Here is a 17,973-nt window from a genome sequence, read left to right on the forward strand (position 1 = left end):
GGTGGCTGGTGTTTTTGACTATTTTTAAGGCCTTCCTCTGATACCGCCTGGTATAATTCCTTAGTTACGGTGCATTCTGAAAGTATTCAGACCCCATTACTTTTTCCACATTTTGTTACTTTACAGCTAAAATTGATTTAAATAAGAAAAATTCCCAAGAACACAGTGGCCTCAATCATTCTTAAATGGAAGAAATTTGGAACCAGAGCTGACCGCCCAGCCAAAGAATCCTGGCATGGTCCTTACGGTGAAGCATGGTGGCGGCATCATCATGCTGTGAGGATGTTTTTCAGCGCCAGGGACTGGGAGACTAGTCTGGATCGAAGGAAAGATGAATGGAGCAAAATACAGAGATCCTTTGATGAAAACTTGCTCCAGAGCACTCAGGACCTTAGACTTGGGTGAAGGTTCACCTTCTAACAGGACAACAACCCTAAGCATACAGCCAAGACAATGGAGGAGTGGCTTCGGGACAAGTCTCTGAATGTCCTTGAGTTGCCCAGCCAGAGCCCGGACTTGAACCCTATCGAACATCTCTGGAGAGACCAGAAAATAGCTGTGCACCGACGCTCCCCATCAAACCTGACAGAGCTTGAAAGGATCTGCAGAGAAGAATGGGAGAAACACCCCAAAAACTGGTGTGCCAAGCTTGTAGCGTCATACCCAAGAAGACTTGAGGCTGTAATCGCAGCCAAAGATGCTTCAACAAAGTACAGAGTAAAGGGTCTGAATTATGTCATATTTGTGATATTTCAGTTTTATATTTTTAATAAATGTGCAAACATTTCTAAAAACCTGTTTTTGCTTTGTCCTTATGGGGTATTGTAATGTCATTATGGGCTATTGTGTTGTCATTATGGGGTATTGTGATGTCCTTAAGGGGTATTGTGATGTCCTTACGGGGTATTGTGATGTCATTATGGGGTATTGTGATGTCATTATGGGGTATTGTGTGTAGATTGATGAGGAGGGGACACAATTAAATCCATTTTAGTATAAGGTAACGTAACATTTTTGGGAAAAAGTCATGGGGTCTGAATACTTTCTTATTGCACTTTATGTCTTGTTGTATGGAAGTCTATGCATCACATTAAATGTGAGTCATTTAGCAGACTCTCTTATCAAGACTGTTATCGCTGCCAAAGGTGCTTCAAGAAAGTGCTGAGTAAAGGGTCTGAATACTTATGGGAATGTAGTATTTCAATTTTGTATTTTTAATACATTTTCAAAATGTCTAAAAACCTGTTTTTGATTTGTCACTATGGGGTATTGTGTGTAGATGGGCGGGGGGCGGGGACTATTTAATGCATTTTAGAACATGGCTGTCAAAAAGTCAAGGGGTCTGAATACTTTCTGAATGCACCGTGAACACCGAGGAATTTGAAGCTCTCGATCTGCTCCACTACAGCCCCGTCGATGTGAACGGGTGGCATGCTCGGCCCTCTGTTTCCTGTAGTCCACGATCAGCTCCTTTTGTCTTGCTCACGTTAAGAGATGTTCTCCTGGCACCACGCTGCCAGGTCTCTGACCTCCTCTCTATAGGCAGTCTCATCATCGTCAGGGGTCAGGCCCACCACCACCAGGTCTCTGACCTCCTCCCTATAGGCAGTCTCATCATCGTCAGGGGTCAGGCCCACCACCAGGTCTCTGACCTCCTCTCTATAGGCCGTCTCATTATCGTCAGGGGTCAGGCCTACCACCAGGTCTCTGACCTCCTCCCTATAGGCCGTCTCATCATCGTCAGGGGTCAGGCCTACCACCAGGTCTCTGACCTCCTCTCTATAGGCCGTCTCATCATCGTCAGGGGTCAGGCCCACCACCAGGTCTCTGACCTCCTCCCTATAGGCCGTCTCATCATCGTCAGGGGTCAGGCCTACCACCAGGTCTCTGACCTCCTCTCTATAGGCCGTCTCATCATCGTCAGGGGTCAGGCCCACCACCAGGTCTCTGACCTCCTCTCTATAGGCCGTCTCATCATCGTCAGGGGTCAGGCCCACCACCACCAGGTCTCTGACCTCCTCCCTATAGGCTGTCTCATCATCGTCAGGGGTCAGGCCCACCACCAGGTCTCTGACCTCCTCCCTATAGGCCGTCTCATCATCGTCAGGGGTCAGGCTCACCACCAGGTCTCTGACCTCCTCCCTATAGGCCGTCTCATCATCGTCAGGGGTCAGGCCCACCACCACCAGGTCTCTGACCTCCTCTCTATAGGCTGTCTCATCATCGTCAGGGGTCAGGCCTACCACCAGGTCTCTGACCTCCTCTCTATAGGCCATCTCATCATCGTCAGGGGTCAGGCTCACCACCACCAGGTCTCTGACCTCCTCCCTATAGAACGTCTCATCCTCGTCAGGGGTCAGGCCCACCACCACCAGGTCTCTGACCTCCTCTCTATAGGCCGTCTCATCATCGTCATGGTCAGGCCTACCACCAGGTCTCTGACCTCCTCTCTATAGACAGTCTCATCATCGTCAGGGGTCAGGCCTACCACCAGGTCTCTGACCTCCTCCCTGTAGGCTGTCTCATCATCGTCAGGGGTCAGGCCTACCACCAGGTCTCTGACCTCCTCCCTGTAGGCCGTCTCATCATCGTCAGGGGTCAGGCCCACCACCAGGGCTCTGACCTCCTCCCTATAGGCCGTCTCATCATCGTCAGGGGTCAGGCCTACCACCAGGTCTCTGACCTCCTCCCTATAGGCTGTCTCATCATTGTCAGGGGTCAGGCCTACCACCAGGTCTCTGACCTCCTCCCTATAGGCCGTCTCATCATCGTCAGGGTCAGGCCTACCACCAGGTCTCTGACCTCCTCTCTATAGACAGTCTCATCATCGTCAGGGGTCAGGCCCACCACCACCAGGTCTCTGACCTCCTCTCTGTAGGCATTCTCATCATCGTCAGGGGTCAGGCCCACCACCAGGTCTCTGACCTCCTCTCTATAGGCCGTCTCATCATCGTCAGGGGTCAGGCCTACCACCAGGTCTCTGACCTCCTCCCTGTAGGCCGTCTCTTCATCGTCAGGGGTCAGGATTAATGATGGCGTTGAAGTCGTGCTGCATGGGTGAACAGGAAGTACAGGAAGGGACTAAGCATGCTCCCCTCAGTGTTTAATACAGGGTACTGCGTTTAATAGTCACATGTACAGGGTACAGGGTACTGCGTTTAATAGTCACATGTACAGGGTACAGGGTACTGTGTTTAATAGTCACATGAACAGGGTTACAGGGTACTGTGTTTAATAGTCACATGTACTGTGTTTAATAGTCACATGAACAGGGTTACAGGGTACTGTGTTTAATAGTCACATGGGTACAGGTCATAGGGGGAGCAGGTAGCTGTCTAGTGGTGGCTGTTCAGCAGCCTGATGGTCTGAGGGTAGAAACTATTGGCCAGTCTTACAGTTTTTGCCATGATGCTCCCATACTGCCCCCGTCTGGGTGATTGAAGCAGGGAGAACAGGGCGTGGCTGGGGTCCATGATGCTCCCTTACTGTCCCCGTCTGGGTGATTGAAGCAGGGAGAACAGGGCGTGGCTGGGGTCCATGATGCTCCCATACTGCCCCCGTCTGGGTGAATGAAACAGGGAGAACAGGGCGTGGCTGGGGTCCATGATGCTCCCTTACTGTCCCCGTCTGGGTGATTGAAGCAGGGAGAACAGGGCGTGGCTGGGGTCCATGATGCTCCCTTACTGTCCCCGTCAGGGTGATTGAAGCAGGGAGAACAGGGCGTGGCTGGGGTCCATGATGCTCCCTTACTGCCCCCGTCTGGGTGATTGAAGCAGGGAGAACAGGGCGTGGCTGGGGTCCATGATGCTCCCATACTGTCCCCGTCTGGGTGATTGAAGCAGGGAGAACAGGGCATGGCTGGGGTCCATGATGCTCCCATACTGTCCCCGTCTGGGTGATTGAAGCAGGGAGAACAGGGCGTGGCTGGGGTCCATGATGCTCCCATACTGTCCACTTCTGGGTGATTGAAGCAGGGAGAACAGGGCGTGGCTGGGGTCCATGATGCTCCCATACTGTCCCCGCCTGGGTGATTGAAGCAGGGAGAACAGGGCGTGGCTGGGGTCCATGATGCTCCCTTACTGCCCCCGTCTGGGTGATTAAAGCAGGGAGAACAGGGCGTGGCTGGGGTCCATGATGCTCCCATACTGCCCCCGTCTGGGTGATTGAAGCAGGGAGAACAGGGCGTGGCTGGGGTCCATGATGCTCCCATACTGTCCCCGTCTGGGTGATTGAAGCAGGGAGAACAGGGCGTGGCTGGGGTCCATGATGCTCCCTTACTGTCTCCGTCTGGGTGATTGAAGCAGGGAGAACAGGGCGTGGCTGGGTTCCATGATGCTCCCTTACTGCCCCCGTCTGGGTGATTGAAGCAGGGAGAACAGGGCGTGGCTGGGGTCCATGATGCTCCCTTACTGTCCCCGTCTGGGTGATTGAAGCAGGGAGAACAGGGCGTGGCTGGGGTCCATGATGCTCCCTTACTGCCCCCGTCTGGGTGATTGAAGCAGGGAGAACAGGGCGTGGCTGGGGTCCATGATGCTCCCATACTGTCCCCGTCTGGGTGATTGAAGCAGGGAGAACAGGGCGTGGCTGGGGTCCATGATGCTCCCATACTGTCCCCGTCTGGGTGATTGAAGCAGGGAGAACAGGGCGTGGCTGGGGTCCATGATGCTCCCATACTGCCCCCGTCTGGGTGATTGAAGCAGGGAGAACAGGGCGTGGCTGGGGTCCATGATGCTCCCTTACTGTCCCCGTCTGGGTGATTGAAGCAAGGAGAACAGGGCGTGCCTGGGGTCCATGATGCTCCCTTACTGTCCCCACCTGGGTGATTGAAGTAGGGAGAACAGGGCGTGGCTGGGGTCCATGATGCTCCCTTACTGCCCCCGTCTGGGTGATTGAAGCAGGGAGAACAGGGCGTGGCTGGGGTCCATGATGCTCCCTTACTGCCCCCTTCTGGGTGATTGAAGCAGGGAGAACAGGGCGTGGCTGGGGTCCATGATGCTCCCTTACTGTCCCCGTCTGGGTGATTGAAGCAGGGAGAACAGGGCGTGGCTGGGGTCCATGATGCTCCCTTACTGCCCCCGTCTGGGTGATTAAAGCAGGGAGAACAGGGCGTGGCTGGGGTCCATGATGCTCCCATACTGCCCCCGTCTGGGTGATTGAAGCAGGGAGAACAGGGCGTGGCTGGGGTCCATGATGCTCCCATACTGTCCCCGTCTGGGTGATTGAAGCAGGGACAACAGGGCGTGGCTGGGGTCCATGATGCTCCCTTACTGTCCCCGTCTGGGTGATTGAAGCAGGGAGAACAGGGCATGGCTGGGGTCCATGATGCTCCCTTACTGCCCCCGTCTGGGTGATTGAAGCAGGGAGAACAGGGCGTGGCTGGGGTCCATGATGCTCCCATACTGCCCCCGTCTGGGTGATTGAAGCAGGGACAACAGGGCGTGGCTGGGGTCCATGATGCTCCCATACTGCCCCCGTCTGGGTGATTGAAGCAGGGAGAACAGGGCGTGGCTGGGGTCCATGATGCTCCCATACTGTCCCCGTCTGGGTGATTGAAGCAGGGAGAACAGGGCGTGGCTGGGGTCCATGATGCTCCCATACTGTCCCCGTCTGGGTGATTGAAGCCGGGGAGAACAGGGCGTGGCTGGGGTCCATGATGCTCCCATACTGCCCCCGTCTGGGTGATTGAAGCCGGGGAGAACAGGGCGTGGTTCGGGTGGCTGGGGTCTATGATGATGTTCTTGGCCTTCCTGAGACACCTGGTGTTGTAGGTGTCCTGTAGGGCAGGCAGTGAGCACCAAACGGTGCGTTCAGCTGCACGTATCACACTCTGTAGTGCCTTGCAGTCAGTGGCGGTGGACTTGCCGTACCAGGCTTTGATGCAGCCTGACAGAATGCTCTCGATGGTGCTCCTGTAGAACACTGTGATGCAGCCTGACAGAATGCTCTCGATGGTGCTCCTGTAGAACACTGTGATGCAGCCTGACAGAATGCTCTCAATGGTGCTCCTGTAGAACACTGTGATGCAGCCTGACAGAATGCTCTCGATGGTGCTCCTGTAGAACACTGTGATGCAGCCTGATAGAATGCTCTCGATGGTGCTCCTGTAGAACACTGTGATGCAGCCTGACAGAATGCTCTCGACGGTGCTCCTGTAGAACACTGTGAGGGCCCTCGGGGACGGGACAGATTTCTTCAGCATCCTGAAGTTGAAGTTGTGCCTTCTTCACCACAGTGTTCATGTGGTTAGACCATTTCAACTTCTCTGGGATGTGTCTGCCAAGGAATTTAAGTTATTGACCGTCTTCACGGCGGCCCGTTGATAAGAATGGGGACGTGTCCAGCCTGGTTCCTCATGAAGTCCACAATTGGCTCCTTTGTTTTGCTAACGAGAGAGAGGTTGTTTACCTGGCACAATGCCATCAGAGTGCCTGTAGGCTGTTTCTTCATTGTTGGTATCCAGGTCTGTCGTGTCATCAGTGAACTTGACGATGGAGTTGGAACTGTGTGAGGCCAGTCAGTCATGGGTATACAGGGAGTACAGGAGGGGACTGAGGACGCACCCTTGTGGGGTCCCCGTGTTGAGAATCAGTGTCGAGGATGTAATGTTGTCTACCTTCACCTGAGGTCGGCCCATCAGGAAGTCCAGGACCCAGTTGCAGAGGGAGGAGTTCAGACCCAGGGCCGTGAGATTTGTAATGAGCTGATAGGACACTGGTATTTAAGGCCCAGCTGTAGTCAATGAACAGCATCCTCACATATGCTTTCCTTTTGTCCAGGTGTGTGAGGGCAGTGTGCAGTGCCGTGGCGATTGAGTTGTTGTGGATCTGTCAGGGCGGTAGGAGAATTGAAGAGGGTGCAGTGTGTCGAGGAGTTGATATGGGCTTTGACTTGATGAGACCCGGATCAGAACCAATATGACAGGGCTTCTTATTGAACTGATGAGACCCGGATCAGAACCAATATGACAGGGCTTCTAATTGAACTGATGAGACCCGGATCAGAACCAATATGACAGGGCTTCTTATTGAACTGATGAGACCTGGATCAGAACCAATATGACAGGGCTTCTAATTGAACTGATGAGACCTGGATCAGAACCAATATGACAGGGCTTCTTATTGAACTGATGAGACCCGGATCAGAACCAATATGACAGGGCTTCTTATTGAACTGATGAGACCCGGATCAGAACCAATATGACAGGGCTTCTAATTGAACTGATGAGACCCGGATCAGAACCAATATGACAGGGCTTCTTATTGAACTGATGAGACCCGGATCAGAACCAATATGACAGGGCTTCTTATTGAACTGATGAGACCCGGATCAGAACCACTATGACAGGGCTTCTTATTGAACTGATGAGACCCGGATCAGAACCAATATGACAGGGCTTCTTATTGAACTGATGAGACCCGGATCAGAACCAATATGACAGGGCTTCTTATTGAACTGATGAGACCCGGATCAGAACCACTATGACAGGGCTTCTAATTGAACTGATGAGACCCGGATCAGAACCACTATGACAGGGCTTCTTATTGAACTGATGAGACCCGGATCAGAACCACTATGACAGGGCTTCTTATTGAACTGATGAAACCCGGATCAGAACCAATATGACAGGGCTTCTTATTGAACTGATGAGACCCGGATCAGAACCAATATGACAGGGCTTCTTATTGAACTGATGAGACCCGGATCAGAACCACTATGACAGGGCTTCTTATTGAACTGATGAAGTAGTGGAGCGGCTATCCGTATCTTTTCAGACGATTCGGAAACGATACCCTTTGCGGGCGAAATACAGACCTCTCACAACATTGCTCATCCTCATACATAAGAGACACTTCATACTGTGCATGTGGCTGTAAAAATAAATGATCTGAACGATGTTAAAAGTTGATCTGTGGTGGAGTTTTAGATATCAGGTTTGGTTTCCCTTCTTGACGAAGCCACTCTGTATGTCTAAGATGGCTGTTTTCTCCCTGCAGCCCAACAGGAGGACGATGAGTTTGTGTGTCAGATCGTCTATGTGTTTTACCAGATGGTGTTTCACCAGGCTACCAGGGAGGTCATCATTAAAGAGACACGTATCCTTCCTACCCACAATGCACTGCTTCTTACGTTTAAAACATGTTAATTTTGTGTGAAAGCGTGAAATAAAATGTTTCATTTTTAACTATTAAAGTCCATTATTCTCTGAATGTTCTTCCTCATCATCATCCTCCTCCTCCTCCTATGAAAAACCACATCATTACTGTACGTTGGCTGTTTGGGCCTTGAATCAGCGACCTCAGACTTCCCAGAGCTGTAACCCTTAACCCTCAACTCAGAGGCTCCGGCGTACCTTATCGACCTGATGCACGACAAGAATGCTGAGATACGCAAGGTCTGTGACAACACTCTGGACATAATCGCTGTAAGTAACATACTATTACTGAATTAAACCCTATAACAGAGGTAGAAACACACGCCACTACTGGTACTGAGGGTATCCTCCTGTAACCCCAGTCTCTCTGAGGGGTATCCTCCTGTAACCCCAGTCTCTCTGAGGGGTATCCTCATGTAACCCCAGTCTCTCTGAGGGGTATCCTCATGTAACCCCAGTCTCTCTGAGGGGTATCCTCCTGTAACCCCAGTCTCTCTGAGGGGTATCCTCCTGTAACCCCAGTCTCTCTGAGGGGTATCCTCCTGTGTAACCCCAGTCTCTCTGAGGGGTATCCTCCTGTAACCCCAGTCTCTCTGAGGGGTATCCTCCTGTAACCCCAGTCTCTCTGAGGGGTATCCTCATGTAACCCCAGTCTCTCTGAGGGGTATCCTCCTGTAACCCCAGTCTCTCTGAGTGGTATCCTCCTGTGTAACCCCAGTCTCTCTGAGGGGTATCCTCCTGTGTGTAACCCCAGTCTCTCTGAGGGGTATCCTCCTGTAACCCCAGTCTCTCTGAGGGGTATCCTCATGTAACCCCAGTCTCTGAGTTGTATCCTCCTGTGTAACCCCAGTCTCTCTGAGGGGTATCCTCCTGTGTAACCCCAGTCTCTCTGAGGGGTATCCTCCTGTAACCCCAGTCTCTCTGAGGGGTATCCTCCTGTAACCCCAGTCTCTCTGAGGGGTATCCTCCTGTAACCCCAGTCTCTCTGAGGGGTATCCTCCTGTAACCCCAGTCTCTCTGAGTGGTATCCTCCTGTGTAACCCCAGTCTCTCTGAGGGGTATCCTCCTGTGTAACCCCAGTCTCTCTGAGGGGTATCCTCCTGTGTAACCCCAGTCTCTCTGAGGGGTATCCTCCTGTGTAACCCCAGTCTCTCTGAGGGGTATCCTCCTGTGTAACCCCAGTCTCTCTGAGGGGTATCCTCCTGTGTAACCCCAGTCTCTCTGAGGGGTATCCTCCTGTGTGTAACCCCAGTCTCTCTGAGGGGTATCATCCTGTGTAACCCCAGTCTCTCTGAGGGGTATCCTCCTGTGTAACCCCAGTCTCTCTGAGGGGTATCCTCCTGTGTGTAACCCCAGTCTCTCTGAGGGGTATCATCCTGTGTAACAGGTGTGTTTCTTCTGAAACTCGTCAGTCTATTCTTGTTCTGAGAAATTTCCAAGAAACTGAAGATCTCGTACAACGCTGTGTACTACTCCCTTCACAGAACAGCGCAAACTGGCTCTAACCAGAATAGAAAGAGGAGTGGGAGGCCCCTGTGCACAACTGAGCAAGAGGACAAGTACATTAGAGTGTCTTGTTTGAGAAACAGACGACTCACAAGTCCTCAACTGACAGCTTCATTAAATAGTACCCGTAACACACCAGTCTCAACGTCAACAGTGAAGAGGTGACTCCGGGATGCTGACCTTCTAAGCAGAGTTGTAAAGAAAAAGCCATATCTCAGACTGGCCAATAAAAATAAAAGATTAAGATGGGCAAAAGAACACAGACACTGGACAGAGGAACTCTGAATCAATTAATTTATCAAATGTATTTATAAAGCCCTTCTTACATCAGCTGATATCTCAAAGTGCTGTACAGAAACCCAGCCTAAAACCCCAAACAGCAAGCAATGCAGGTGTAGAAGAACGGTGGCTAGGAAAAACTCACTAGAAAGGCCAGAACCTAGGAAGAAACCTAGAGAGGAACCAGGCTATGAGGTGCGGCCAGTCCTCTTCTGGCTGTAACGGGTGGAGATTATAATAGAACATGGCCAAGATGTTCAAATGATCACAGATGACCAGCAGGGTCAAATAATAATAATCACAGTGGTATTAAAAGTCAGTTGGCTTTTCATAGCCGATCATTCAGAGTTAGAGACAGCAGGTGCGGTAGAGAGAGAGAGAGAGAGAGTCGAAAACAGCAGGTCCGGGACAAAGTAACACATCCAGTGAACAGATCAGGGTTCCATAGCCGCAGGCAGAACAGTTGAAACTGGAGCAGCAGAATGGCCAGGTGGACTGGGGACAGCAAGGAGTCATCAGGCCAGGTAGTCCTTAGGCATGGTCCTAGGGCTCAGGTCCTCAGAGAAAAATAATTAGAGAGAGCATACTTAAATTCACACAGGACACCGGATAAGACAGGAGAAATACCCCACACCACTAGAGGGATATCTTCAAACCACCAACTTACTACCCTGAGACAAGGCTGAGTATAGCCCACAAAGAACTCCCCCACAGCACGAACCCGAGGGGAGAGCCAACCTGGACAGGAAGATCACGTCAGTGACTCAACTTACTCAAGTGACACACCCCTCCTAGGGACAGCATGGAAGAGCCCCAGTAAGCCAGTGGTGACTCAGACCCTGTAATAGGGTTAGAGGCAGAGAATCCCAGTGGAGAGAGGGGAACCGGCCAGGCAGAGACAGCAAGGGCGGTTTGTTGCTCCAGAGCCTTTCTGTTCACCTTCACACTCCTGAGTACACTTAATCATAGGACCTACTGAAGAGATGAGTCTTCAATAAAGACTTAAAGGTTGAGACCGAGTCTGTATCTCATATGGATAGGTAGACCATTCCATTAAAAATGGAGCTCTATAGGAGAAAGCCCTGCCTCCAGCTGTTTGCTTAGACATTCTAGGGACAGTAAGGAGGCCTGCTTCTTGTGACCATAGCGTACGTGTAGGTATGTACGGCAGGATCAAATCGGAGAGATAGGTAGGAGCAAGTTCATGCAATGCTTTGTAGGTTAGCAGTAAAACCTTAAAATCAGCCCTAGCCTTAACAGGAAGCCAGTGTAGAGAGGCTAGCACTGGAGTAATATGATCACATGTTTAGGTTCTAGTCAAGATTTCAGCAGCCGTGTAATCTGGGTAGCCGGAAGATAGAGCATTGCAGTCTAATCTAGATGTGACAAAAGCATGGGAAAACAATTATGCATCAGTTTTAGCCCAAAAAGTTTCAGATATTTGCAATGTTACGTAGATGGAAAAAGCTGTCCTTGAAATAGTCTTGATATGTTCGTCAAAAGAGAGATCAGGGTCCAGAGTAACGCCGAGGTCCTTCAGTTTTATTTGAGACGACTGTACAACCATTAAGATTAATTGTCAGATTCAACAGAAGATCTCTTTGTTTCTTGGGACCTAGAACATTCTTGGGACCTCGAAATGTACAGCTGTGTGTCATCCGCATAACAGTGAAAGTTAACACTATGTTTCCGAATGACATCACTAAGAGGTATAATATATAGTGAAAACAATAGTGGTCCTAAAATGGAACCTTGAGGAACACCGAAACTTACAGTTGATTTGTCAGAGGACAAACCATTCACAGAGACAAACCAATATCTTTCCGACAGATAAGATCTAAACCAGGCCAGAACTTGTCCGTGTAGACTAATTTGGGTTTCCAATCTCTAAAGAACGTGGTGATCGATGGTATCAAAAGCAGCACAAAGGTCTTGGAGCACGAGGACAGATGCTGAGCAGTATTCATGATTCATTAAGGATTATCCATAATCATGGTAGCATTCACATAGAAGTGTTTAGAAACATATTATATTCTTATTTACAATGCAAGTAGCCCCAACAGGACTGCAGAAGGGTCATAGTGGATTATGTAGAAATGAGGGAGGACCCCCCCCAGACCTCCCCCCAGATCCCCACCAGGTTATGTCCCCCCCAGATCCCCCGACAGATTATGTTCCCCCCCAGACCCCCCGCCAGATGATGTCCTCCCCAGACCTCCCCCCAGACCCCCGCCAGGTTATGTCCCCCCCAGACCCCCCCCTCCCAGACTGACAGGCTCTGGTACTGGTTCTCTCTGTATACAGCTCCGCATTGATCTGGTACTCTCTGTATATAGCTCCACGTTGATCTGGTACTTCCTGTATATAGCTCCACATTGATCTGGTACTGGTACTTCCTGTATATAGCTCCACATTGATCTAGTAGTGGTACTCCCTGTATATAGCTCCACATTGATCTGGTACTGGTACTTCCTGTATATAGCTCCACATTGATCTGGTACTCTCTGTATATAGCTCCACATTGATCTGGTACTCTCTGTATATAGCTCCACATTGATCTGGTACTTCCTGTATATAGCTCCACGTTGATCTGGTACTTCCTGTATATAGCTCCACGTTGATCTGGTACCCCCTGTACATAGCTCCACATTGATCTAATCCTGGTACCTCCTGTATATAGCTCCACATTGATCTGGTACTGGTACTTCCTGTATATAGCTCCACATTGATCTGGTACTCTCTGTATATAGCTCCACATTGATCTGGTACTTCCTGTATATAGCTCCACGTTGATCTGGTACTTCCTGTATATAGCTCCACATTGATCTGGTACTTCCTGTATATAGCTCCACATTGATCTGGTACTCTCTGTATATAGCTCCACATTGATCTGGTACTCCCTGTATATAGCTCCATGTTGATCTGGTACTGGTACCTCCTGTATATAGCTCCACATTTATCTGGTACTGGTACTTCCTGTATATAGCTTCACATTGATCTGGTACTCCCTGTATATAGCTCCACGTTGATCTGGTACTGGTACTCCCTGTATATAGCTCCACATTGATCTGGTACCCCCTGTCCATATCTCCACACTGATCTGGTACTCCCTGTATATAGCTCCACATTGATCTGGTACTCTCTGTATATAGCTCCACATTGATCTGGTACCCCCTGTACATAGCTCCACATTGATCTGGTACTCCCTGTATATAGCTCCACATTGATCTGGTACTGGTACTCCCTGTATATAGCTCCACATTGATCTGGTACTCTCTGTATATAGCTCCACATTGATCTGGTACTCCTTGTATATAGCTCCACATTGATCTGGTCCTGGTACTTCCTGTATATAGCTCCACATTTATCTGGTCCTGGTACTTCCTGTATATAGCGCCACATTGATCTGGTACTCCCTGTATATAGCTCCATGTTGATCTGGTACTGGTACCTCCTGTATATAGCTCCACATTTATCTGGTACTGGTACTTCCTGTATATAGCTCCACATTGATCTGGTACTCTCTGTATATAGCTCCACGTTGATCTGGTACTGGTACTCCCTGTATATAGCTCTACATTGATCTGGTACCCCCTGTACATATCTCCACACTGATCTGGTACCCCCTGTCCATATCTCCACACTGATCTGGTACTCCCTGTATATAGCTCCATATTGATCTGATACTGGTACTTCCTGTATATAGCTCCACATTGATCTGGTACTCCCTGTATATAGCTCCACATTGATCTGGTCCTGGTACTTCCTGTATATAGCTCCACATTGATCTGGCACTGGTACTCCCTGTATATAACTCCACATTGATCTGGAACTGGTACTTCCTGTATATAGCTCCACATTGATCTGGTACTGGTACTTCCTGTATATAGCTCCACCTTGATCTGGTACTGGTACTCCCTGTATATAACTCCACATTGATATGGTACTGGTACTTCCTGTATATAGCTCTACATTGATCTGGTACTGGTACTTCCTGTATATAGCTCCACATTGATTTGGTACTTCCTGTAAATAGCTCCACATTGATCTGGTACTCCCTGTATATAGCTCCACATTGATCTGGTACTTCCTGTATATAGCTCCACATTGATCTGGTACTGGTACTTCCTGTATATAGCTCCACATTGATCCGGTACATTGATCCGGTACTCCCTACGAACCGATCTTGTGCTAACGTTGCTTCCAGAGGCAGTTTGTAACTCGGTAGTGAGTGAGTGAGCCGAGGACAGACAATTTTAACACGCTTCGGCAGTCCTGTGAGCTTGTGTGGCCTACCACTTCACTGCGGCGCCATTGTTGCTCCTAGACCACTTCACAATAGCAGCACTTACAGTTAACCGGGGCAGCTCCAGCAGGGCAGATATTTAGCTGTGCAATTTGTTTTACCAACTGACTTGTTGGAAAGGTGGCATCCCATGACGGTGCCACGTTGAAAGTCACTGAGCTCTTCAGTAAGGCCATTCTACTGCCAATGTTTGTCTACGGAGATTGCATGGCTGTGTGCTTGATTTTATACACCAGTCAGCAACAGCTGTGGCTGAAAAAGCAGAATCCACTAATTTGAAGAGGTGTATATCCTGTATATTGTTTATCTCCTTTCATGTGTTTGATTCCTCTTGTGTTACAATGTTTCTTCGGTACAGTTGAAGTCAGAAGTTCACATACACCTTAGCCAAATACATTTAAACTCAGTTTTTCACAATTCCTGACATTTAATCCTAGTACAAATTCCCTGTCTTAGGTCAGTTAGGATCACCACTTTATTTTAAGAATGTGAAATGTCAAAATAATAGTAGAGAAGGATTTATTTGAGCTTTTATTTCTTTCATCACATTCCCCGTGGGTCAGAAGTTTACATACATACATAAATACATAGTATTTGGTAGCATTGGCTTTAAATGGTTTAACTTGGGTCAAATGTTTTGCGTAGCCTTCCACAAGCTTCCCACAATAAGTTGGGTGAATTGTGGCCCATTCCTCCTGACAGAGTTGGTGTAACTGAGTCAGGTTTGTAGGCCTCCTTGCTTGCACACGCTTTTTCAGTTCTGCCCACAAATATTATATAGGATTGAAGGTCAGGTCTTTGTGATGGCCACTCCAATACCTTGACTTTGTTGTCCTTAAGCCATTTTGCCACAACTTTGGAAGTATGCTTGGGGTCATTGACCATTTGGAAGACCCATTTGTGACCAAGCTTTAACTTCCTGACTGATGTCTTGAGATGTTGCTTCAATATATCCACATAATTTCCCTTCTCATGACGCCATCTATTTTGTGAAGTGCACCAGTCCCTCCTGCAGCAAAGCACCCCCACAACATGATGCTGCCACCCCCCTGCTTCACGGTTAGGATGGTGTTCTTCGGCTTGCAAGCCTCCCCCTTTTTCCTCCAAACATAACGAAGGTCATTATGGCCAAACAGTTCTATTTTTGTTTCATCAGACCAGAGGACATTTCTCCAAAAAGTACGATTTTGTCCCCATGTGCAGTTGCAAACTGTAGTCTGGCTTTTTTATGGCGGTTTTTGAGCAGTGGCTTCTTCCTTGCTGAGCGGCCTTTCAGGTTATGTTGATGTAGGACTCGTTTTACTGTGGATATAGATAATTTTGTACATGTTTCCTCCAGCATCTTCACAAGGTCTTTTGCTGTTGTTCTGGGATTGATTGGCACTTTTCGCACCAAAGTACGTTCATCTCTAGTAGACCGAACGAGTCTCCTTACCTGAGTGGTATGACCGCTGCGTGGTCCCATGGTGTTTATACTTGCGTACTATTGTTTGTACAGATGAACATGGTACCTTCAGGCATTTGGAAAGTGCTCCCAAGGATGAACCAGAACTGTGGAGGTCTACAATTCTTTTTCTGAGGTCTTGACTGATTTCTTTTGATTTTCCCATGACGTCAAGCAAAGAGGCACTGAGTTTGAAGGTAGGCCTTGAAATAAACCCACAGGTACACCTCCAATTGACTCAAATGATGTCAATTAGCTGATCAGAAGCTTCTAAAGCCATGACATCATTTTCTAAGCTGTTTAAAGGCACAGTCAACTTAGTGTATGTAAACTTCTGACCCACTGGGATTGTGATACAGTGAATTAAAAGTGAAATAATCTGTCTGTAAACAATTGTTGGAAAAATGACTTGTGTCATGCACAAAGTAGATGTGTGGAGTGGTTGAAAATCGAGTTTTAATGACTCCAACCTAAGTGTATGTAAACATCCAACTTCAACTGTATAATTACTTTTTAACTCTGCATCATTGGGAAGGGCTTGTAAGTAAGCATTTCACAGTGACGTCTACACCCGTTGTATTCAGCGCATGTGACAATTAAAATGAAAGTAGATTTGAAGGGAGTTGTGTGAGAGTCAGTTGACCACAACACAACAGTTACATAATAATTTAGTGAACTCCATAACTCACCACACACACATTTCTCCCTTTCCCCCTCTCTCTATTTTCCCTCCCTCCCTCTCTCTCTCTCTCTCTCTCCCCTTTCCTCCCTCTCCCTCCCCCTCCAACACCCCTCTCCCTCCCTCTCCCCCTCCCTCCATCCCCCCTCTCCTCCCTCCCTCTCCCCCTCCCTCCATCCCCCCCTCCTCCTGCTCTATCCCCCTCCCTCCACCCCCCCTCTCCTCCTGCTCCATCCCCCTCCAACACCCCTCTCCCTCCCCCTCCAACACCCCTCTCCCTCCCTCCCCCCCTCCCTCCACCCCCCCTCTCCTCCTGCTCTATCCCCCTCCCTCCATCCCCCCTCTCCTCCCTCCCTCCCCCTCCAACACCCCTCTCCCTCCCTCTCCCCCTCCCTCCACCCCCCCTCTCCTCCTGCTCTATCCCCCTCCAACACCCCTCTCCCTCCCTCTCCCCCTCCCTCCACCCCCCCTCTCCTCCTGCTCTATCCCCCTCCCTCCACCCCCCTCTCCTCCTGCTCTATCCCCCTCCCTCCACCCCCCCTCTCCTCCTGCTCTATCCCCCTCTCCCTCCCTCCCCCCCTCCCTCCATCCCCCCTCTCCTCCTGCTCTATCCCCCTCCAACACCCCTCTCCCTCCCTCTCCCCCTCCCTCTACCCCCCCTCTCCTCCTGCTCTATCCCCCTCCCTCCACCCCCCCTCTCCTCCTGCTCTATCCCCCTCCCTCCACCCCCCCTCTCCTCCTGCTCTATCCCCCTCCCCTCTCCCTCCCTCCCCCCCTCTCCTCCTGCTCTATCCCCCTCCCCTCTCCCTCCCTCCATCCCCCCTCTCCTCCCTCCCTCTCCCCCTCCCCACTCCATCCCTCTAGGAGTATGATGAGGAGTGGGGGAGGAAGACTCAGAGAGAGAAGTTCCGATGGCATAACTCTCAATGGTTGGAGATGGTGGAGAGTAGGCAGATGGAGGAGGGAGAGCCCTTCATGTACGGAGAGGATGGAGAGATGGACAGACCTGACCTCTTCTACAGCACGGGTCAGTAAAGTGCATTTTCAGATCCAGTTTGTGCTGTTTGTTTGTCTCTGTCTCCACCAGCAGCTGTCAGGAAGACCTTTAGAGAAAAACCTCACAATCCCTGTGTTTGTTTTCTCTCTTTCTCTCTGTGTCTAGACGGGATCACCCCTGCGTCAGGAGCGGTCAGTCCAGACTTCTTCAGTGATCCCTACGCACAGAATGGAGACGGACAACACGGGTACGATCGTGAGACAAACTTTAACATTCCCAAACACTATAGATTCTTCTCACACATACACACTCACCTTTTACATGTCATCCATCTAGTACACTCTTCCAGTATACCTTATACTCTGTTAGTATCTAACACCTTGGAGGGTAGGGTCTAACATAGGGTCTAACACCTTGGAGGGTAGGGTCTAACGCCTTGGAGGGTAGGGTCTAACATAGGGTCTAACGCCTTGGAGGGTAGGGTCTAACATAGGGTCTAACACCTTGGAGGGTAGGGTCTAACGCCTTGGAGGGTAGGGTCTAACATAGGGTCTAACGCCTTGGAGGGTAGGGTCTAACATAGGGTCTAACACCTTGGAGGGTAGGGTCT

The 17,973-nt window shown here is 49.8% G+C and overlaps 1 protein-coding gene across 2 annotated transcripts in view; it reads left to right on the forward strand.

Annotated features, from left to right (window-relative positions):
• LOC110515626 (kinesin-associated protein 3) overlaps window positions 1-17,973 on the forward strand; it is a 54,237-nt gene that overhangs the window by 28,323 nt on the left and 7,941 nt on the right. For both annotated transcript variants that reach the window (XM_090183170.1, XM_090183171.1), the window contains exons 16-19: window positions 7,995-8,093; window positions 8,337-8,422; window positions 17,231-17,393; window positions 17,529-17,610. In XM_090183170.1, the coding sequence (XP_090039296.1) occupies window positions 7,995-8,093; window positions 8,337-8,422; window positions 17,231-17,393; window positions 17,529-17,610 (430 nt within the window). The remainder of the gene's footprint in view (window positions 1-7,994; window positions 8,094-8,336; window positions 8,423-17,230; window positions 17,394-17,528; window positions 17,611-17,973) is intronic.

Source organism: Oncorhynchus mykiss, chromosome 8, assembly GCF_057628025.1.
Source record: "Oncorhynchus mykiss isolate SJ-2025 chromosome 8, ASM5762802v1, whole genome shotgun sequence".
Lineage (NCBI taxonomy): Eukaryota > Metazoa > Chordata > Actinopteri > Salmoniformes > Salmonidae > Oncorhynchus > Oncorhynchus mykiss.